At 44.1% G+C, this 24629-nt stretch overlaps 1 protein-coding gene across 1 annotated transcript; it reads right to left on the bottom strand.

Moving 5' to 3' along the window:
- Nucleotides 1-1784: 1784 nt before the first annotated feature.
- Nucleotides 1785-24386, bottom strand: LOC124011069 (N-terminal kinase-like protein). Its single transcript, XM_046324042.1, is given in 19 exon segments — nt 1785-3026; nt 3149-3227; nt 3398-3703; nt 4078-4164; nt 4327-4472; nt 5319-5525; nt 7400-7475; nt 10190-10378; nt 17333-17488; nt 17666-17779; nt 17897-18004; nt 18378-18536; nt 18675-18830; nt 18993-19083; nt 19237-19457; nt 21960-22008; nt 22010-22080; nt 22392-22532; nt 23415-24386. Coding segments are annotated over 19 exon segments (2592 nt in total). The 5' UTR covers nt 23523-24386; the 3' UTR covers nt 1785-2898.
- Between the last annotated feature and the right edge of the window lie 243 nt (nt 24387-24629).

Here is a 24629-nt window from a genome sequence, read left to right as displayed (position 1 = left end):
CCAGGTCGCAGTTGCAAATGAGAACTTGTTCTCAACTAGCCTACCTGGTTAAAATTTTAAAAATAAAAACTGCAAGCGTTGCAAAACAATCACTAGCCTGCTATTCAGTGGAGTGGGTGTGTGGTCCAAGTCTGGGCTTAAGGGTCTCTTTTCCAAGCTTAAAATAATAAACATTCAACACCATGGGCCAGAAAAGTTGTACTACATTGGCCATGCTCTCAATCCAGCATGACTTCTGCCACGTTCAAAACAACTGGAAACTCAGAACTGGGAAATCTCAGACTTCAGTCAGTTCAATAGAACTGGGAACTCTGGAAAAAAACAAGCTCCAACTGGGAAAATACGTTTTGAACGGTCATCCAACTTGTAATTCCAAGTCAGGAACTCTGGCCTCTTTCTAGAGCTCTGACCTGAAGACCACTGAAGTCATGATTCAACCTTGTTTTTTTCCCAGAGTTCCCAGTTGTCTTGAAAGCACCATAAATCCAGAGAATGCCAGACTTTGATGACAAAATTTTCCCACAAAGACCGCCGCGTCACCTTCCTGTTCAAGTGAGCACAGCACAACAAGGTGAGTCCAAAAATTGATTTTATTCTGCTGCATAAATTATGTAATATGCCAGGGAGATTTGTATGCCGTAACTAAGAAAGTAATACTAAGTGTATGTTGTGTAGTAAGCTGTTAGTAGCCCATGTGCCTCACCTTAATAATTTGGTCCCTTTCCCCCTCATAACTTAGCCTACTGTTCTGACTTGGAGGTGTACATGTAGACTATAGCCTGTTTTAGAGAAATATAATCATTGAATATTGTAAGAGCTTTCATTGTCTGCGTATATGCCCCCATTATTTATCCTACGGTTCTGACTTGGTGTACAGAGAGAATACTGTAAGAATGGCCCATATTCTAAATTCTGTCGCTGTACATTTCAAAAGTGCAGAACAAATAGTTATGCTATGTCCATCCTAGCTCGCTCATTAATATCTTAATAGAAATTACGGATTGCCTCTTATCCGCTCTTCGTCCCCTTCTGCCATAGTTTGTACATCTCAATTGTCAGTAGGAACCACATTTGTTTAAGCAAGTCAGCCATATCAGCAATGTTTTTTTAAAGGCAGTAAATGAGGCTGAATGAACTGCTTTGCTGCTAAACAAGGCTCCACTGATAACCAGGTGTAGCGGTGGTAAGGATTCACTCCATGGTGCTGAAAAGAAAGCTCTGCTGTTCGGACAACTTTATGTAGGCCCTAAAAGTTTGTCACAGTCATAGTGTTGTGGCTTTGCAGGCATGCATCCAAAATATTTTGGGGGGAGTTTGCCCCACTGGATACATCTAATGCTCCTTATATCGCCTTGAAATGACTGACAGCGTTATGAACAAAATCTTTATTCATGAGTATACTAGCAATTTCTAGATGTTGGATTGAAAATATTTTATCTTAACCAGTGCTTGATCCGTAAACTTGTTTGCACATGAATTAAGTTGAAATATATTGATAATGAATAAACTGAATCTCGTCATCTTAGATTAGTTGATCTGGTCTTGACTGGCTCTGCAATGTAAGTTTGTACATTTTTAATAAACATGATTTGGTAAGTCGCTCTGGATAAGAGAGTCTGCTTAATGACTTAAATGTAATGTAATGTATCTAGGTTAACATACTTCTCTTAGTAAACAGAAACACCTGTTTTCCCACAAGGAATTTTCCAGTGGATTTGGATGTTGGCAGAAGCAGAAATTGTTCTGAATATATATTTGTAAAACAGTTCACACCCTTTCGCATAACACTTTGTCATGGTTTTATTTTGGGAATTGTACACAAGATTCTCTATAAAACAATGCATCTGATTTCACTGGACTTCCCTCCATCGCCACCCACAACATATTTAAACATCACAGAGCACAGTTCATCTGACTCCAGTAAACCGTGCTGCCATCAAATAAAAGGCACAAACAGAACCTTCTCTTGACCCACCCAACACTACCAATCTGACAAGATAGTTGATGGGCAGAATTATCTTTCACTTTAGGATTTCATTTTAAATAGCTAAGTGACTCCATAAATATATAGGAGGAGGAAGCTACAGATAAAATTGCATGATAACACCGTCCATGCTGAATATGAAGGCTTCAAGTCAGTCAACCCACCACCACTAATGATAACTGATTGGCTCCGAGGGGATGTAGGCCAGGTGTATATTATTCATCTGTGTACAGTGAGGTACCGTTAATCAACAGAGACACGTTCAGTTGGCAAACAAATATATAAATATCATGAATAGACTTGACATGATCCCTTATTCTATGTGAGAGGAATGTTTGTTCTACATAACATATTTCTATCAGACTGTTCCACAACATTGTGCCCTGCTGAACGTGTCCCACCATTGCCCTTCAGGGAAGTACCGTATGCCTTCTGGTAGGTCACTCATATACAGACCCATGCATGCAGACTATCAGTCTTATTTCTGCAGTGTGACTGACAGCTTATCTAAAATTCATAACCCATTTATGCGTGCGTATATGTGAACATTCAGCATATACACATTTTATATCAATATAATATAATAAAATAAAAAGTTTCAGACAAATGCACCAACTATGTACATTTCTTTACATCTTTGTTTTTATATAAAAACAATATTTGCGTTGTAATATGAATGCAATGTTTAAACCCCGTAATAGTCGATGAGAAATGTCTCAGCTTCTGGCACTCTGATCCCCTCTCAGCCAATGAGCAGCTTGTACAGTCAAGTTCAGTGTCTCTTCTTCAATCTTTTTTTTCATTATGGAATGTTGAACCTTCCATACATTCCACTGTGGGAGTCAGGGGAAAGTCATCATAGCACTCTGTCTGCTTCGCTTCCTGTCTTCCACCAACCCTCCTCTTCCTTCCAGTCAGTCAAGTTTCCGAGCACCCAGTTTGAGAGGACCCTTCACTGCCTTGCGTTCTGCCCGTTTGGCCTCCAGTTCTTTCCTCCTCTCCTCACGTTTCTTCTTGGCCAGCTCTGCCTTGCTTAGGCCTGCTTAGGAAACAAAAAGACAGACAGCTGTTATAACATGAACAGCATCTCATTAAAAGGACTCCCTGGTTTCAGATCATTGAGAGAGATGGAGAATAGAGAAGTTAGAGCAGGTTGAGACTCACCTTGACTTCCGTCCACAGACTCCCAGCTCTCCTCGGCTCCCCAGTCTCCAGCAGGCTCTGCACTCCAGCCATCGCCAGCCTAGCATGAACCAGAAAGCACAGCGCACATTAAAAACATACATTGTCCATCCATTTCCACCTCAACACCTAACTTTTACCTCCACTTTAACAAGCCTGTTTGTCAGTTCTTCAAAACACAAAGCCTACTCCTGTCAAATGTTTATTTATAAAGCCCCCCCCTCTCCTCACCGTAGCAATGGGGGTGGGCATTGCTCTCTGAGACACGTTGGCAAGGAAGTCTGTCTGCGTGGCTCCCTTACTATCCCAGTCATACTCGCTGGCTAACCGAACCCCCTCCAGCAGAGCAGCACTCTTAGTGGCCGGAGCAGTCGTTCCCTCCTCCTCCCAGTCATTGCCCCACGTCTCCTCTCCTGGTGAACTCTGACCCTGGCCGTCAGCCTCCTTCTCATTGGACCAGCTGTCGTCGGCATCCCAGCCCGAGCTGCTCCAATCAGAGCTCTGCTTTTTCACCGCCTCAGAAGTTGCTAGACCCACCTGGATGGAAACGGAGACAGCAATGAATGAATACCCCCCATGAAGTTTCAGCATGCACACGGTTTTAAATCATGGACCATTGTTCAGTAGGTTGGAACTTTCAGGAAATTGCAGACAGGAATGTATTTACAAATTAGTCATTTAGCAGATGCTCTTATCCAGAGAGAAGACAGCTAGGTGAGGCGACCACATCTCAGTCATAGTAAGTACATTTTTCCTCAATTAAGTTTATATCATCAAAGCCAGAGCTAGTAAGAAAAGACAAATGTGAGTGTTAGTTACTTTACAGAAATAGCATGACTATGCAATGTGCCATTATCTTTGACTATTCAAACATTCTGCCTCCCTGAAAACCAGATACGTACTCCTCTTACACTGGCCTTCTTTTTGACAGAAGACATTCCTGACCAATCAGAAGAGTTCCAGTCATCTGGGTCTGCTGCCTGTACCTTCTCTGGGTCCTGTGGGGGGAGAGAGAGCGCGAGGGTAGTTGAATGAGTTAACTGATCAAATAGAACATACCTCTCCAATACAAACATCACTGTTCCCCATGTTCCGTGACAGTTGACGTCCCACGGTCTCAACTGTCAAATCCCACCCCAAAACCATTCCATGCCAATTACCTCCAAACTTCCCCAGTCCTCGTCATCCCACCGGTCTCCGATTGGCTCCTCATTCTTTTCGGACACCTTAGGAGAGTCTGATTGGCTAGCAAGGCCAGAAGCAATGGGTAGAGTCATGGAGGCCGGTGGGGGTTTAACTTCAGAGCCTGGAGGAATGAGGTGAAAGGTGGCTGTAAATAGCGGATGCCATTAACTGATGGATACAGCTTTGCCGGCTCTTCCTATGTTTCTATGGGGGATGCCACCCTTATGTATAGAATGACCAAAAATCAAATCAAATTTGATTTGTCACGTGCCAAATACAACAGACCTTACTGTGAAATGCTGACTTACAAGCCCTTAACCAACAATGAAGTTAAGAAAATAGAGTTAAGTTTATATGAAATATTTTGTTAAGTAAAATACATTTTAAAAAGTTAGAATAAAACAACAGTAACGAGGCTATATACAGGGGGTGCAGGGTCAATGTGTGGGGGTACAGGTTAGGCGAGGTCATTTGAACATGTAGGTAGCGGTAAAGCGACTACACATAGATAATAAACAGCGAGTAGCAGCAGTGTAAAGGGGGGGGGGGGGGTCAATGCAAATAGCCTGGGTGGCCATTTGATTAACAATCTTATGTCTTGGGGATTGAAGTTGTTAAGGAGCCTTTTGGACCAAGACTTGGCACTCCGGTACCGCTTGACGTGCAGAGAGAACAGTCTACGACTTGGGTGACTGGAGTCTGACAATTTTTTGGGCCTCCCTCTGACACCGCCTAGTATATAGGTCCTGGATGGCAGGAAGCTTGATGTACTGGGCTGTAGGCACTACCCTCTGTAGCGTCTTACGGTCAGATGCTGAGCAGTTGCCATACCAGGAAGTGATGCAACCAGTCATGATGCTCTCGGTTTGTGCAGCTGTATAACATTGAGGATCTGGGGACCCATGCCAAATCAAAACAGAAACATATTTAAGATCCGAGTAATCCTGCAAATAAGTCAGTTCCTTACCCCCGGGTACTCCATCTATCACAGGGCTCCCAGCGCAAGGAGATGCAGTACCACCACCAACAGGGGTGTTCTCAGCCAGGCTGCCCCCCTCTGCCCCCGGGCCGGTCCGGATGAGCTTGGAGGTCAGAGAAGACACCCCCGTCACTGCCCAGCCTGCCCAACTGGCCGCTGCCCCAGCCGGCTGGGCTGATGACATCACATCCTTTTCTAGGTTGAGAAGGAGATAAGTAATATTAGACACTCAAAGGCTGCAAAAATATTCCTTATAAGGGATAGTTTGGGATTTTGGCAATGAAGGAAGTTACAGGTATACCACATGACCAAGAGTGTGGACAGCTGCTCGTCAAACATCTCATCCCAAAATAATGGACATTAATATGGAGTTGATCCCCCCTACTATAACAGTCTCCACTCTTCTGGGAAGGCTTTCCACTAGATGCTGGAACATTGCTGCGGGGACTTGCTATTAGCCACAAGCGCATTAGTGAGGTCGGGCACTGATGTTGGGCGATTAGGCCTGGCTCGCAGTCAGCGTTCCAATGTGTTCGATGGGGTTGAGATGAAGGCAGTCAATTTCTTCCACACCGATCTCGACAAACCATTTCTGTATGGACCTCGCTTTGTGCATGGGGGCATTGTCATTCTGATACATGAAAGGACCTTCCCCAAACTTGCCACCAAGTTGGAAGCAGAGAATCTTCTAGAATGTTGTATGCTGTGGCGCCAAGATTTCACTTCACTGGAACTAAGGGTTCTAGCCCAAACCATGAAAAACAGCCCCAGACCATTATTCCTCATCCACCAAACTTTACAGGTAACTTTAGGTAGCGATCTCCTGGCATCCGCCAAACCCAGACTCATCCATCGGACTGCCAGATGGTGAAGCGTGATTCATCACTCCAGAGAATGAGTTTCCCCTGCTCAAGAGTCCAATGACGGCAATCTTTACACCACTCCAGTCGCCGCTTGGCATTGACATGGTGATCTTAAGCTTTGTGCGGCTGCTCGGCCATTTGAAACCAATTTCATGAAGCTCCTAGAGTCTAGGAGCTGTACGTGCTGTTATTGTGAAATGGAAACGTCTAGGACCTAGACGTTTCCATTTCACAATAACAGCACGTACAGTTGATCGGGCAGCTCGAGCAGGACAGAAATTTGACGAACTGACTTGTAGGAAAGGTGGCATCCTATGATGGTGCCACGTTGAAGTCACTGAGCTCTTCAGTAAGGTCATTATACTGCCAATGTCTGTCTATGGAGATCGCATGGCTGTGTGCTCGATTTTAAAACACCTGTCAGCAACAGGTGTGGCTGAAATAGTCTAATCCACTAATGTGAAAGGGTGTGTCCACGTACTTTTGTGTGGGAAATGATGTAAATATATCACTAGCCACTTTAAACAATGCTACCTTATATAATGTTACTTACCCTACATTATTCATCTCATATGCATACGTATATAATGTACTCTATATCATCGACTGCATCCTTATGTAATACATGTATCACTAGCCACTTTAACTATGCCACTTTGTTTACATACTCATATGTATATACTGTACTCGATACCATCTACTGTATCTTGCCTATGCTGCCCTGTACCATCACTCATTCATATATCCTTATGTACATATTCTTTATCCCCTTACACTGTGTATAAGACAGTAGTTTTGGAATTGTTAGTTAGATTACTTGTTGGTTATTACTGCATTGTCGGAACTAGAAGCACAAGCATTTCGATACACTCGCATTAACATCTGCTAACCATGTGTATGTGACAAATTTTGATTTGATTTGATTTATATTTATATAGTGTAGTTTGCGAGCAAATGATACCGAGCTTAGCGCAATGACTGGAAGTCTTTGGGTACAGCTAACACTAGTTAGCATTGGGTCACAAAACTACCTCGAACTTCCTTCATACTGGACACAGAAACATTTTTATCCACGAGATCATAGGACTCTGGGGAAGCAGATAAAGGACTTCATTGCCAAAATCCCATACTATCCCTTTAATGTGAGATCAGTGCTTGAGGCTTTGTTGTTTTTGGCGACCTGGATGTTTGCGATTGTGTACAGACCTATTTCAGCCAGCTTGGTTGGATCTTCAGAAACAGTCTCCAGCTTCGTCAAGAAACTCTTTATTGCTTTGAATGACTGAGGGACAGAAAAAAAACATGTTTCACAAGCTAGGTTTCTATCCAATTGGCAACAACTTCTCATGCAAATATATACACTGCTCAAAAGAATAAAGGGAACACTAAAATAACACATCCTAGATCTGAATGAATGAAATATTCTTATTAAATACTTTTTTCTTTACATAGTTGAATGTGCTGACAACAAAAATCACGCAAAAATTATCAATGGAAATCAAATTTATCAAACCATGGAGGTCTGGATATGGAGTGACACTCAAAATTAAAGTGGAAAACCACACTACAGGCTGATCCAACTTTGATGTAATGTCCTCAAAACAAGTCAAAATGAGGCTCAGTAGTGTGTGTGGCCTCCACGTGCCTGTATGACTGTATGACCTCCCTACAACGCCTAGGCATGCTCCTGATGTGGTGGCGGATGGTCTCCTGAGGGATCTCCTCCCAGACCTGGACAAAAGCATCCGCCAACTCCTGGACAGTCTGTGGTGCAAGCGAGACATTATGTCCCAGATGTGCTCAATTGGATTCTGGTCTGGGGAACGGGCGGGTCAGTCCATAGCATCAATGCCTTCCTCTTGCAGGAACTACTGACACACTCCAGCCACATGAGGTCTAGCATTGTCTTGCATTAGGAGGAACCCAGGGCCAACCGCACCAGCATATGGTCTCACAAGGGGTCTGAGGATCTCATCTCGGTACCTAATTGCAGTCAGGCTACCTCTGGCGAGCACACGGAGGGCTGTGCGGCCCCCCCACACCATGACTGACTCACCACCAAATCGGTCATGTTGGAGGATGTTGTAGGCAGCAGAACCTTCTCCACGGTGTCTCCAGACTCTGTCACGTCTGTCACGTGCTCAGTGTGAACCTGCTTTCATCTGTGAAGAGCACAGAGCGCCAGTGGCGAATTTGCCAATCTTGGTGTTCTCTGGCAAATGCCAAACGTCCTGCACAGTGTTGGGCTGTAAGCACAACCTCCACCTGTGGACGTCGGGCCCTCATACCACCCTCATGGAGTCTGTTTCTGACCGTTTGAGCAGACACATGCACATTTGTGGCCTGCTGGATGTCATTTTACAGGGCTCTGGCAGTGCTCCTCCTGCTCCTCCTTGCACAAAGGCGGAGGTAGCAGTCCTGCTGCTGGGTTGTTGCCCTCCTACTGCCTCCACGTCTCCTGATGTACTGGCCTGTCTCCTGGTAGCGCCTCCATGCTCTGGACACTACGCTGACAGACACAGCAAACCTTCTTGCCACAGCTCGCATTGATGTATCATCCTGGATGAGCTGCACTACCTGAGCCACTTGTGTGGGTTGTAGACTCAGTCTTGTGCTACCCCTAGAGTGAAAGCACCGCCAGCATTCAAAGTGACAAAAACAGCCAGGAAGCATAGGAACTGAGAAGTGGTCTGTGGTTGCCACCTGCAGAACCACTCCTTTATTTGGGGTGTCTTGCTAATTGCCTATAATTTCCACCTGTTGTCTATTCCATTTGCACAACAGCATGTGAAATTTATTGTCAGTGTTGCTTCCTAGGTGGACAGTTTGATTTCACAGAAGTGTGATTGACTTAGAGTTAAACACAATGTAAGTGTGTGTGTGTGTGTGTGTGTGTGTGTGTGATATATATATATATCACACACACACACACACACACACACACACACACACACACACACACAAAAATATCTAAAAAAATAAAATAATTAATAAACGTTAAAAAAATATAAGGCATTAAGGCGGTCCTTCTGTAGCTCAGTTGGTAGAGCATGGCGCTTGTAACGCCAGGGTAGTGGGTTCGATCCCCGGGACCACCCATACGTAGAATGTATGCACACATGACTGTAAGTCGCTTTGGATAAAAGAGTCTGCTAAATGGCATATATTATTATTATTATTATTATATAAATAAAATTATGCTTATTTTCTCACCAGATATGAATTTCCATCAAATTAACTTTGATCAAAAGTCTGACGTAGCGCACATAAAAATAACTCCACTGATGGTTTCATCACCAGAAATGTTGCGCTATATAGCTAAATATATCCACTCTGGTGTTGGCACTTTGCGCTCTAGCGAACAGCTTGCAAACGCAGTGCAGGTATAGCTTACATGATGACATTATTATGGACAAAGGAGCAAAAATCATTTTTTGCTTGTCAAACGGAAGCCAAGCGTCGATCATGTCCCCAGAATAAGACCCTGGATATTTATTGGAAAGGAGCATCAAGCTCATCAATTTGTACTGTCACCACCCTGTGAAGTTCATTACGGATTTCATCTGTAGCCTAACAAACTGCATGCTTTCTCCAGTTGTAGTGAGAGGACCACACCACATGTCATCACGGGACTCAAAGTTTACTTCCATATGTTGGTTATTATATCAATATTTGCGCATAAAAGCGTTTCCACAGCCATTTCTCGCATAATATATTTTACAGACACAAAAATCCCACAGTGTCTAGCGTATTTAGTTTTTTCGACATTAGGAAAGTTTACTGCCCGTCGTGGCATTTTTATACTTCATGTGCATAAAATGGTTGGATGGAACCTTCTTACAGATGGAATGTTGCAATGTGAAATGAGAGAGTTAGGTAAAAATAGATTTTCATATGTAGATTGAGTGTTCAGGCTGAAATATTTCTAAACCTAATGCAAACTAAATGTACTAATGCAGTTATTTCAATGTGTAAGGTGTTTGTAGTGCTTCTCACCTGATCTCTAACGTTCTTGTCAGGGTCAACAGTGAGGGTACAGAGTGTTGGTAGTACCCGTGCTGCACTCTCTGTCACACTGTAGTAGTTGTGGGTCGCTGCAAAGCCCAGAACCCCAGCCGCCCGAGAGGCGGGAAAGGGGTCCTTAGTGGCCCGAGAGAATGCCGAGATCAACACTCGTTGCCGTGTCTGTGGAGGAAAGGAGGTATGAATAAGAGCACAAACGAGGGGGGAGAGTGAGAAAGGGGGAGACGGGAAGAGAAAGGGGGAGAGAGAGCGAGGAGCGAGCGAGCTAAACAGAGAGAGCGAGGGAGAGAGCTGCTCAACATGCTCTGTTCACACCTACTGTAATGGTCTGAGCCTAAACCACACAAAACACCACTAGACAGTACGGAAATCCAAGCTTTTACTATATCATGCTGGAATATACAAGGCCTGAGGTCATCTCCCTTTGGACTAAAGAGCAAGAACCTAGACTTCAAAGAAATTGGAAATACAGACATTGTCATCCCACAAGAAACATGGTAGTCCCATCCATCAAACTACCAGGTGTGAAACAGGGAAGAGACTCAAGGGGTATGCTAATTTGGTAGAGCAGACCTATCCCACTCTATTCAATTTGTCAAAACAGGAACAAATGAATAAGGAAATGATCTCAGAGAAAAATGTCCTCATGTGTGCTACCTATATCCCCCTACAGTATCCATGTACTTTAATGTGACAGCTTCTCCATCCTAGAGGGGGAGATCAACCATTTCCAGGCTCAGGGACATGTACTGGTCTGTGGCGAACTACATGCCAGAACACAAGGGGACAAACACCTACCCGGAGGTGACACCATTCCCTCCCTAATATGCCACGCTAGACACAACTATGACAAACATGGGTCACAACTCCTGGAGCTCTGTCGCACGCTGGGTCTGTACATAGCCAATGGTAGGCTTCAAGGGGACCTCTATGGTAGGTACACCTATAGCTCATCTCTTGGCAGTAGTAGTGTAGATGACGTTATCACTGACCTCAACACAGTCTCTCTCAGACTGTTCACTTTCAGCCCACTGACACACCTTCTCATGCTTTTTTTAATAAATAAAAAAAGCTGGACTCTGGCATGAGGGTCTGCTATACAAATTGATGGAAAGCCGTGTTGGGGGGAAAAACATACGACCTGGGCCACTCAAGGACATTCAGAGACTTGTCCCAAAGCCACTCCTGCATTATCTTGGCTGTGTGCTTACGGTCATTGTCCTGTTGGAAGGTGAACCGTCACCCCAGTCTGAGGTCCTGAGCACGTTTTCATAAAGGATCTCTGTACTTTGCTCCATACATCTTTCCCTTGATCCTGACTAGCCTCGCAGTCCCTTCTGCTGAAAATCCCCACAGCATGATGCTGCCTTCACCGTAGAGAAGGTATTGGCCAAGTGATGAGCGGTGCCTGGTTGCCTCCAGATATGACGCTTGGCATTCAGGCCAAAGAGTTCAATCTTGGTTTCATTAGACCAGAGAATCTGGCAAATTCCAAGTGGGATGTCATGTGCCTTTTACTGAGGAGTGGCTTAAGTCTGGCGACTCTACCATAAAAGCCTGATTGGTGGAGTGTTGCCGAGATGGGAGAACCTTCCAGAAGGGCAACCATCTCCACAGAGGAAGTCTAGAGCTCTGTCAGAGTGACCATTGGGTTCTCGGTCACCTCCCTGACCAAGGCCCTTCTCCCCTGATTTCTCACTTTGAGACTGATCTAGGAAGAGTCTTGTTGGTTCTAAACTTCTTCCATTGAAGAATGATGGAGGCCATTGTGTTCTCGGGGACCTTCAATGCTACAGAAATGTTTTGGTATCCTTCCCCAAATCTGTGCCTCAACACAATCCTGTCTCGGAGCTCTACGGACAATTCATATGACCTCATGGCTTGGTTTTTGCTCTGACATGCACTCTAAAACAATGCACCCTAAAAAAAAAATCCAGGCCTTTTGTGGCCAGTGGCCATAGTGCCCTTCTCCCTGAGCACTCCATCACGTGGTTGGGACTTTCTCACAGGCTACAAGTGAAGACAGACACATCAGGGACACAACTGTGCATGTCCTTATCGAATTACGAGGTCCATATTGAAGATTTGAAGAACTATCCACATTTACTTTGTCAGCCAACAGATGAGTAGGCCTAACGAACAGTTTAACAGCAAAAGCACTAGCCTATGTCAATCTACTAGCCTCCATAGTACAAAGTAGAGGTCGACCGATTATGATTTTTCCACGCCGACACCGATTATTGGAGGACCCCAAAAAAAAGCAGATACCGATTTAAAAATCGGCCAATTTTTAAAATGTATTTGTAATAATGACAATTACAACAACTGAATTAACACTTATTTTAACTTAATATAATAATACATCAAAATCAATTTAGCCTCAAATAAATAATGAAACATGTTCAATTTGGTTTAAATAATGCAAAAACAAAGTGTTGGAGAAGAAAGTAAAAGTGCAATATTTGCCATGTAAGAAAACTAATGTTTAAGTTCCTTGCTCAGAACATGAAAACATATGAAAGCTGGTGGTTCCTTTTAACAGGAGTCCGCAATATTCCCAGGTAAGAAGTTTCAGGTTGTAGTTATTATAGGAATTATAGGACTATTTCTCTCTATACCATTTGTATTTCATTAACCTTTGACTATTGGATGTTCTTATAGGCACTTTAGTATTGCCAGTGTAACAGTATAGCTTCCGTCCCTCTCCTCGCTCCTACCTGGGCTCGAACCAGCAACACATCAACAACAGCCACCCTCGAAGCATATAGAACTTCTCCAAGTCTCAGAGCGAGTGACATTTGAAACGCTAGCCATTTCACATCAGTTACACCAGCCTAATCTCAGGAGTTGATAGGCTTGAAGTCATAAACAGCTGCTGGCAACCGCAGGAAAGTGCTGTTTGAATGAATGCTTACGAGTCTGCTGCTGCCTACCACCGCTCAGTCAGACTGCTCTATCAAATAATACTTAGTTATAACATAGTAACACACAGAAATACGAGCTTTAGGTCATTAATATGGTCGAATCTGGAAACAATCATCTCGAAAACAAGACGTTTATTCTTTCAGTGAAATACAGAGCCGTTACGTATTTTATCTAACAGGTGGCGTCCATAAATCTAAATATTCCTGTTACATTGCACAACCTTCAATGTTATGTCATAATTACGTAAAATTCAAAGTGACACAATTTCACCTGGTTAATATTGCCTGCTAACCTGGATTTCTTTTAGCTAAATATGCAGGTTTAAAAATACATACTTCTGTGTATTGATTTTAAGAAAGGCATTGATGTTTATGGTTAGGTACACATTGGAGCAATGATACGCACCGCATCGATTATATGCAACGCACGACACGCTAGATAAACTAGTAATATCAACCATGTGTAGTTGACTAGTGATTATGATTGATTGTTTTTTAATAAGATAAGTTTAATGCTAAGATAAGTTTAATGCCTACTGCATTCGCGTAACAGGCAGTCTTCTTGTGGAGTGCAATGTAATCAGGTGGTCAGAGCGTTGGACTAGTTAACTAAGGTTGCAAGATTGAATCCCTCGAGCTGACAAGGTAAAAATCTGTCGTTCTGCCCCTGAACAAGACAGTTAACCTACCGTTCCTAGGCCGTCATGGAAAATAAGAATGTGTTCTTAACTGACTTGCCTGGTTAAATAAAGGTGTAAAAAATCTATAGTGGAAAACACCATTATCAAAAGTGACCGCAAATGCAATTATGCATGTAATGCTTTTATTATAAAGGTGCATTTATGGTGAAAATCCATCTTCCCCAAACTTGAAACTCACGCGCTGCTTATGTTAGGCTCTACACCCCTTGTAAAGCGGATTAATGTTCTTCATTTTAAGAAGTTATTTGGCCACTTTAGTTGTGATACAAACATATAGGCCTATGGGCTAGGCTACATGAGGTGTGCGACTAGGATTAGAAAAAGTCGCAAAAAAAGACTTGGTTTCTTATGCTGGGCATCATTCATAAGTGCTATATAATTCACAAGTGATAGGCTATATATTCTTGATTTAATCTCGTCTTTACATACACTAAATAATATATGTGTGAAATTAACTTGGATTTAGAATGGACCATTATCCTGCAAAACAGGGGCAGCTGGAAAAAATACATGTCACCTATGCACTTAAATAGAGAATGGAGGACGCTTTCCCGTGGTTTATTTTCATGCCAGCCTGGTTGGTTATATTTACAACAAGAATATAGCCTACATGCTTAATATTAAGAAAGCTGATGAATAAATATAGTAGACCTAGCCTATAGAAAACTGAAATAAATATAGTAGACCTAGCCTATAGAAAACTGAAATAAATATAGTAGACCTAGCCTATAGAAAACTGAAATAAATATAGTAGACCTAGCCTATAGAAAACGGATCATCATTCTCATTTTTATCATCATTTTCTCACGCAATTGCATAGCCTATTGAAATGTTGCGCAACAAATGAAATCACATTTTATTGGACACATATACACTGCTCAAAAAAATAAAGGCAACACTTAAACAACACAATGTAACTCCAAGTCAATCACACTTCTGTGAAATCAAACTGTCCAACTAGGAAGCAACACTGATTGACAATAACTTTCACACGCTGTTGTGCAAATGGAATAGACAACAGGTGGAAATTATAGGCAATTAGCAAGACACCCCAAATAAAGGAGTGGTTCTGCAGGTGGCAACCACAGACCACTTCTCAGTTCCTATGCTTCCTGGCTGATGTTTTTGTCACTTTGAATGCTGGCGGTGCTTTCACTCTAGGGGTAGCACGAGACGGAGTCTACAACCCACACAAGTGGCTCAGGTAGTGCAGCTCATCCAGGATGGTACATCAATGCGAGCTGTGGCAAGAAGGTTTGCTGTGTCTGTCAGCGTAGTGTCCAGAGCATGGAGGCGCTACCAGGAGACAGGCCAGTACATCAGGAGACATGGAGGAGGCCGTAGGAGAGCAACAACCCAGCAGCAGGACCGCTACCTCCGCCTTTGTGCAAGGAGGAGCACTGCCAGAGCCCTGCAAAATCACCTGCAGCAGGCCACAAATGTGCATGCGTCTGCTCAAATGGTCAGAAACAGACTCCATGAGGGTGGTATGAGGGCCCGACGTCCACAGGTGGGGGTTGTGCTTACAGCCCAACACCGTGCAGGACTTTTGGCATTTGCCAGAGAACACCAAGATTGGCAAATTCGCCACTGGCACTCTGTGCTCTTCACAGATGAAAGCAGGTTCACACTGAGCACGTGACAGACGTGACAGAGTCTGGAGACGCTGTGGAGAAGGTTCTGCTGCCTGCAACATCCTCCAGCATGACCGGTTTGGCGGTGGGTCAGTCATGGTGTGGGGTGGCATTTCTTTGGGGGGCCGCACAGCCCTCCATGTGCTCGCCAGAGGTAGCCTGACTGCCATTAGGTACCGAGATGAGATCCTCAGACCCCTTGTGAGACCATATGCTGGTGCGGTTGGCCCTGGGTTCCTCCTAATGCAAGACAATGCTAGACCTCATGTGGCTGGAGTGTGTCAGCAGTTCCTGCAAGAGGAAGGCATTGATGCTATGGACTGAATCCAATTGAGCACATCTGGGACATCATGTCTCGCTCCATCCACCAACGCCACGTTGCACCGCAGACTGTCCAGGAGTTGGCGGATGCTTTAGTCCAGGTCTGGGAGGAGATCCCTCAGGAGACCATCCGCCACCTCATCAGGAGCATGCCCAGGCGTTGTAGGGAGGTCATACAGGCACGTGGAGGCCACACACACTACGGAGCGTCATTTTAACTTGTTTTAAGGACATTACATCAAAGTTGGATCAGCATGTAGTGTGGTTTTCCACTTTAATTTTGAGTGTGACTCCAAATCCAGACCCTCCATGGGTTGATAAATTTGATTTCCATTGATAATTTGTGTCATTTTGTTGTCAGCACATTCAACTATGCAAAGAAAAAAGTATTTAATAAGAATATGATGAGCTGAGGACATGGCTAGGGATGCCGCCTGGGCCAGCAGCCTTGCGAGGGTTAACAAGTTTAAATGTTTTACTCACGTCGACCACGGAGAAGGAGTGCAGTCCTTGTTAGCAGCCGCAACAGTGGCACTGTGTTATCATCAAAGTGGACAAAGAAGATGTTTAGTTTGTCTGGAAGTGTGATGTCGGTGTCCATGACGTGGCTGGTTTTCCTTTTGTAGTCTGATTTCCTGTAGACCCTGCCACATACGTCTCGTGTCTGAGCCGTTGAATTGCGACTCCACTTTGTCCCCGTTTCCCAGCATTTCGCTTGTTTGATTGCCTTGTGGAGGGAATAACTACACTGAATACCAGGCAGTTAGCAAGTTTGGTAGGCTACCAATGACCATCATCAGCATCAGAGCTTGGAGAAGCCTAATTACCGTGACTAAACTGTCACGTGGAATTTGACTGCCTTCATGACTCGTGACTACCTGTGTAGCGGTAATACGGTCACCGCAACAGCCCTAGTCCTGGGGCTCTGTTCACAAACAGACCCCACAGAGCCCCAGGAGAGCAACACAATTAGAACCAACCAAATCACAAGAAAACCAAAAAAATATTCCTTGACACATTGGAAAGAATTTACAAAAAAATCAGAGCAAACTAGAATGCTATTTGGCCCTAAACAGAGAGTACACTGTGGCATAATACCTGACCACTGACTGACCCGAACTTAATTAAGGACAGCTTTGACTATGTACAGACTCCGTGAGCATAGCCTTGTGGGCAGACCTGGCTCTCAAGAGAAGATAAGTTATGTGCACACTGCCCACAACATGAGGTGGAAACTGAGCTGCACTTCCTAACTTCCTGCCCAATGTACGACCATACAAGAGACACAGATTTCCCTCAGATTACACAGATGCACAAATTTGAAAACAAATCCAATTTTGATAAACCATATCTATTGGGTGAAACATCATAGTGTGCCATCACAGCAGCAAGATTTGTTGCCACAAGGACAACCAGTGAAGAACATGCACCATTGTAAATACAACCATATCTATCTATCTATCTATCTATCTATCTATCTATCTATCTATCTATCTATCTATCTATCTATCGAGAGAGAGAGAGCAGGTGAGTTACCCCAGCGTTGAGGTAGGGGGCGATCTTTCCCAGGCACACAGTGGTGTTGCAGCGGATTGGTCCCTGCTCGTCTCTCGCCTGCAGCCGTGCAAAGTGCCTCATCAGTTCCTGATTCAGATTACTCTCATTCAGCTTGGGGGCCAGCAGCAGCATGGACTGGGAGAAGGAGAGAACAGAAAGAGGCATAAAAACCATTTAACAACAAGAACAGACCTTTGGGAACACCATTAACCACAGGGAAGGTATACTTTCAGTTCCACTTGAATAAAGAAGTGAGTGAAGCCACCTGGTCTTGTGAGCATAAGTCTGACAGAGTTGGTGAGCCAGTTATACCTTGACAGTCTGTTCTCTGATGGCTGGGTTTGTGTCTGTGAAACCGTGAACAACATGAGGGAAGATCTGCGAGTTCACCGCTGCATCGTTTAGATACTGAACAAACTGCTCCATCTGAAGGAAAGAGAGATGAGGACGGGGTTGGAAAGAGGAATAAAACAAGGGTTCTGCAGCAAACACTCATTCTGGTGTAATGGCCGCCTCTGTACTCTGACGTGTGGTACTCTGTACCTGTTGGAGCAGTCGTATCCTCATGGCCCGGTCTGTAGAGGAGAACATCTTCACAATGACAGGAATGATCTTCTGCTGGTACTCCTCCGCAGACAGGAACTTCCCCACCTGACAGAGACAGAAAGAAAGAGACATGGAAAATGTTCTGCCCTCTCGGGATCCTGAGGTGGGTTAGTGGTCTGTTGACATCCCCTTGGTGGTGTGTGGGGGGGTTATATTCTGCCTGGTTGGATGGGTATCTGTCGTGTCAACTACTGATGTAAAAAAAGGCTTTACAAAATACATTTGATTGATTGGAGGGTGGGAGATGATTAGTTGCCAAAAGCATGTTTCCCCACGAAGAAATGTCTTTAAAAGCCATTTAATGATTATGCTTAACATAGATATGACATAGTTTTCCCACTTCTGCATAAAAGAGGAGCAATTAAATGCCAGGCCGGTGATCCATTCTCCTATCTAAATCCCTCCTCAGCACACATACCTTAAAGAGAGGTGTGAGGACGACAGCACCGGCGTTGCCAAACTCAAAGGCAGTGAGTAGCTGTGGCAGCACCTTGTGCTTACAGAAGTCCTCTGGGAATGAGTCCAGGTTCTCACTCAGGTCCTGAAAGAACTGCTGCTTCTCTGCTGGGTCTTTGATCTGGATCAGATTGAATAGATAAGATAGATTTTACTGAATAAAATGTTTTATCGGTAAGTCAACACATTTCAATGAGAGCTGTGTCACCTCTAATGTGTCAAGCTTTTTCTATATCAGGACAGGGGTCCGGAATCACACCTGGATCTCCTCTAGGAAAAGGTTGCTCTCAACGAAGCTGTTGTTAAGGAATCCTCCGGGAGCTCTGCAGTTTTGCAGGAAGCGGGCTGGGTTAGGCCGGGCCCTGGCATTGGCCCCCACCAGCTCACAGTAGTGTGGCACCAATGCTTTAGGGATCTGAGGGACAAAAAACATAATATGTTTCACATCACTTCCAATTAATTCATGATCTTTGATTTTTTTTTTGACAGGAGGACATTAGAATCACTTTAGGATTTTCTTTAAATGTGTGATGCTCTGGTAAAATGTTAGAAGGTAAAGGGTGGGAGAAGAGGGTACCTTTCCGAGGGAGCGTAGGGAGGAGGCTCGGGGAAGTGGACCATTGAACACTTCCCAGATCAGACAGCCCAGCCGCCACACATCCCCAGCCCTGGAGGACAGAGATGGACTCAGACAATACAAATATGAAGTATCTTCAGACTACATCAAGCATTGAACTAAAACCTTTGTATGGGAGATCCCGGGAAGACAATTTTTCATGAAATCAGTCTTTCATTCTTAACTTATTCACTGTCCGCCTCACCATTTCTCTCCACTGTTTGGTGATTCAGGGGCGTCGTATTTATCCATTTCAGGGTGAACAGCTTTAGCGGAGGGTAGTGATGTGGAGGCGTCCCCGTTCTCTGGGGTCATGTGGTCCAGACCGCCAAGCTTCCATTCTCCGGCTCGGTCCACAAACACAGCCCAGATACCCAGGTTGTTGTGGAGGAGGTGGCAGTCATTCACCAGGAAACTAAGGGCTTTCTACAGGGGGGAAATAATCAATTAATTCCCCATAACAATGGACTAATTATTTGCCTGAATTTGATTTGGTATAGATCGATATGTAATAAACAATTTTAAGTGTAGGAAGACTCAGAGAGATGCATTCCTTTGAGGAAAGTTAGTCTAGAATCATCTGTTGTAACTGAGTACTGATGCTCTACCTTTGACCTGTTGAATGGTATGGTTAAAGTTTGATGCCATTCTGGGCCGGGGACACACTTATAATGTATCTGTGAACCTGTTTAACTCTGTAGCAGCTGATGTGACTTCCTACGAGCCTTTCGGGCTGGTGTTTAGAGAACATTCAGTACTGTGTGAGTAAGAGATTGATAGAGAGGAAGGAGGAGGATAATGGAGTAGAGGTGAAAGAGGATTGATAATTTATTAATCCATGCTTTTTTTTTTTACCTTTATTTAACCAGGCAAGTCAGTTAAGAACATATTCTTATTTTCAATGACGGCCTGGGAACAGTGGGTTAACTGCCTGTTCAGGGGCAGAACGACAGATTTGTACCTTGTCAGCTCGGGGGTTTGAACTCGCAACCTTCCGGTTACTAGTCCAACGCTCTAACCACTAGGCTACGCTGCTAGGTTAGACTACTGCAATGCTCTACTTTCAGGCTACCCGGATAAATCACTAAATAAACTTCATTTAGTGCTAAATACGGCTGCTAGAATCCTGACTAGAACCAAAAAAAATTGATCATATTACTCCAGTGCTAGCCTCCCTACACTGGCTTCCTGTCAAGGCAAGGGATGATTTCAAGGTTTTACTGCTAACCTACAAAGCATTACATGGGCTTGCTCCTACCTATCTCTCTGATTTGGTCCTGCCGTACATATCTCCCTCACCAACTTCAAACATCTGCTATCTGAGCAGCTAACCGATCGCTGCAGCTGTACATAGTCTATCGGCAAATAGCCCACCCATTTTTACCTACCTCATCCCCATACTGTTTTTATTTATTTACCTTTCTGCTATTTTGCACACCAATATCTCTACCTGTACATGACCATCTGATCATTTATCACTCCAGTGTTAATCTGCAAAATTGTAATTATTCACCTACCTCATGCCTTTTGCACACAATGTATATAGACTCCCCTTTTTTTCTTCCTATTGTGTTATTGACTTATTAATTGTTTACTCCATGTGTAACTCTGTGTTGTCTGCTCACACTGCTACACTTTATCTTGGCCAGGTCGCAGTTGCAAATGAGAAATTGTTCTCAACTAGCCTACCTGGTTAAATAAAGGTGAAATAAACATTTTAAAAATTAAAACCTACATGTACGCTACGGTCACAAGACGCAGGCCTCCTAATTGTCCCTAGAAATTCTAAGCAAACAGCTGGAGGCAAGGCCTTCTCCTATAGAGCTCAATTTTTATGGAACGGTCTGCCTACCCATGTAAGAGACGCAAACTCGGTCTCAACCTTTAAGTCTTTACTGAAGACTCATCTCTTCAGTGGGTCATATGATTGAGTGTAGTCTGGCTCCAGGAGTGGGAAGGTGAACGGAAAGGCTCTGGAGCAACGAACCGCCCTTGCTGTCTCTGCCTGGCCGGTTCGCCTCTTTCCACTGGGATTCTCTGCCTCTAACCCTATTACAGGGGCTGAGTCAGTGGCTTATTGGGGCTCTTTCATATCGTCCCTGGGAGGGGTGCCTCAACTGAGTGGGTTATGTCACTGATGTGATCTTCCTGTCTGGGTTGTCCCGTGGCGGAGATCTTTGTGGGCTATACTCGGCCTTGTCTCAGGATGGTAAGTTGGTGGTTGAAGATATCCCTCTAATGGTGTGGGGGCTGTGCTTTGGAAAAGTGGGTGGGGTTATACCCTTCCTGTTTGGCCCTGTCCGGGGGTGTCCTCGGATGGGGTCACAGTGTCTCCTGACCCCTCCTGTCTCAGCCTCCAGTATTTATGCTGCAGTAGTTTATGTGTCAGGGGGCTAGGGTCAGTTTGTTATATCTGGAGTACTTCTCCCATCCTATTCAGTGTCTTTCTCTCTTTCTCTCTCTCGGAGGACCTGAACCCTAGGACCATGCCTCAGGACTACCTGACATGATGACTCCTGGCTATCCCCAGTCCACCTGGCTGTGCTGCTGCTCCAGTTTCAACTGTTCTGCCTTATTATTATTGGACCATGCTGGTCATTTATGAACATTTAAACATCTTGGCCATGTTCTGTTATAATCTCCACCCGGCACAACCAGAAGAGGACTGGCCACCCCACATAGCCTGGTTCCTCTCTAGGTTTCTTCCTAGGTTTTGGCCTTTCTAGGGAGTTTTTCCTAGCCACTGTGCTTCTACACCTGCATTGCTTGCTGTTTGGGGTTTTAGGCTGGGTTTCTGTACAGCACTGAGATATTAGCTGATGTACGAAGGGCTATATAAATACATTTGATTTGATAAAGGACAAGCAGCACTCAACATAAAGAAACATCAGGAAATCTGAGCACTCATTTCCCCTCCAGTCTACTGACCACAGTCTGATGCAGGCCCCAGGACACCTCCAGCTCTCCAGAGCCCCCTCTCTGACTGGGCCTTCAGGTAAGCTGCCAGGGGGGTGACCTGTTCTGTGACCAGGTACAGGCTCTTCTCTGTCTGAAACACACCAGAAAGAGACAACATTAATGCATTCACAATGACATTGTTAAAATGTGCATTAGTCTTAAGTATGGTTCTATTATACAGTTAGTACACTAACGACTAGCACACTAGCTACTGTTTCTCTCTAGAAGAGACATGGGAACTAACTGATTCAGTCCTTGATACTCACCACACTCTGCATGAAAAACAATTACAAGAAAAACAAATACAGAAGACTGAGAAAATGGTGACAGAATGATTGTTTTAAATATCAACCAAATTGTGATGTTATTTGCATTTGGTAGGAAATACACACAGACACACACCTCCAAACCATCTACATAGGCCAGGATGTTGGGATGTCGGAGGGTCTTCATACGTTTGAACGCTGCCTTGGCTAGCTGGGTCTGTTCCTCTGTCCCTGTTGATACCTCGTACACAAACACCGATAGTGGTTCCCCACCCGTCTAAGGAGATGTCAAAATGTGACAATGTCATGATCCATCATTAGTATGAGAAGAGATGTTATTGAGGTTTAGCGGTGATGTTATTGTGATTTAGAGGGTATTAAGTTACAGTCTCCCTGGTGAGGCTAGACCTCAATCACGGGAGTGGTGTTGTTCGATCCTGAACCTTGCAATAAGGGTTGTTGTCATGTCACCATACGATTTGTCTCAGTCAACTAGCTACCTATATAAGGTTAAACACAGCACGACACCTACACAAGTTCGCCAAAGGTTCCACCATTGCATCTGCATGACATTGAACAATAAGTAAAAAGGAACAAACAATGCTAAAGCGGAACCTTTGACAAATTAGCCGATAACGTTAGTAGTTAGCTAACTAGCTACCAAGCAAAATAAGAATGACAGTGTGATAACGACATCATTATTTGTCATGACAGTTTGTCGAAATACATTTTGCATGAGCATGTAACGTTTTAACTAGCTGACGTTTCTAGCTCGTTATAGGTGACACCAGTGGCTAGATAGCTAACGTTAGCTAGCTAATAACTGTAGCAGAGATTGACGTGGCGATAATACGTGTCCCTGCATAAACAAAACATAGCTAACATTAACTATGCTAGTCTACAAGTAACGTTCCCTAAAGGTGTTGTTTTCACTAACGTTAGGCGATAAATATCCGGACAACGCCATCTATATATTAGACATACATCGTGATAATCATGTACAGCAATTTAACATTCAATTTCATCCCATAAATAAGAATGGTGTCCTGCCTTGAACTCAGTCATAGCTAGCTAGCGAGGCCTTGCCTTGTATCAGCTAGCTAACAAGACTGTCAAATATCTGTCAAATATATTTCTGCGCCCCCACTATTGTATTTACCTTTCGCTTGCCTCGATGCAGTGTCCATATTCCGGACTTCTCTTGCGTGTCCGGTAAAATGTCATAATTAAAGTCTTTGACTGGATCCCGAGCGAAAAAGGACCACATCGCTCCTACATCAAGCAAACAACTACGTAGCTATGGCGAACCGCAGCCTGCTAACTAGCTACTCCGGATAGATCAGATCCTTCCCTGTCGTCGATTCCACCACCTGGGGGGGCAGACGGCAGACTGGCGAGGGTCGGCAGTGGATGATTCAAATGTTGACTTCTTCTTCTATGGAATTTTGGCGATCACACAATTTAATGTGCATCCCACCACCTACTAGGCTATTACCCCCAAAAACCACTATTCTTTTGGTTATTATAAATAAAAATTTCGGTTAAAAATAAACAGATCGGATCCCTACAGTCTCAAGGGAAACCTGGGATGGCGTGTCTTCCGGCGTCAGTACCCCTTTCGATGTAAATCCTTCAGTCCCCGAAACCTTTCAACTGCAGCCACAATAATTCCTAGTTTCTTCGATTTCTTTGAGACTTGTGCTGTACAGTTTCTAACTGTGGAAATGAACTCAACAAAATCCACATTTTTAACACACAGGGTATCTTTTGTTTTGCAGCTAACATTTACCACAGGCTGTGGTGTATCCACTACCATCTCTTCACTAACATTACTTGTTCAACAAATTCATTTAATTTTAATCGCCCCCGCATAAGGGATTCGATTGACCGCTCCAACTTTTGTCACCCCAATTTACCCTGACAGGGCACTCCAGGAACTCAGGATCATGATCCCCACTACACTTGCGACCCTTTCGTCCTTCTACACACCTGTCTCCAGTATGCTCTGTTCGTCTGGACACACGATTCTTACACTGCAGTGGTTTGGGGACGAAAGCTCTTACGGCGTATGTTACATAAACAAGCTTCACATGTGTAGGTATTTGCTCTTTATCATAAAACAACAGGACCGCCACTTATTTATTTTCTCCATTCGCCCAGCAGGTCATACGCCAGTCACCAATCACACCAGCAATTCTCTTCAACTATTCAACCTGAACATCCGTCTTCACCCCTGAGATTATCCTTTTGATTATCCTCTTTCGAGGCCCACTGGGCGATGCACAAAGGTCCCAGCGTCATTCGGGTTAGGCAGTTATTCTAAATAATAATTTGTTCTTAACTGGCTTGCCTAGTTAAAAAAAGGTTACTTAAA

Source organism: Oncorhynchus gorbuscha, linkage group LG23 (assembly GCF_021184085.1).
Source record: "Oncorhynchus gorbuscha isolate QuinsamMale2020 ecotype Even-year linkage group LG23, OgorEven_v1.0, whole genome shotgun sequence".
NCBI lineage: Eukaryota > Metazoa > Chordata > Actinopteri > Salmoniformes > Salmonidae > Oncorhynchus > Oncorhynchus gorbuscha.
The sequence above is the reverse complement of the archived record's forward strand: the minus strand, read 5'-3'. Positions and strand labels throughout refer to the sequence as shown.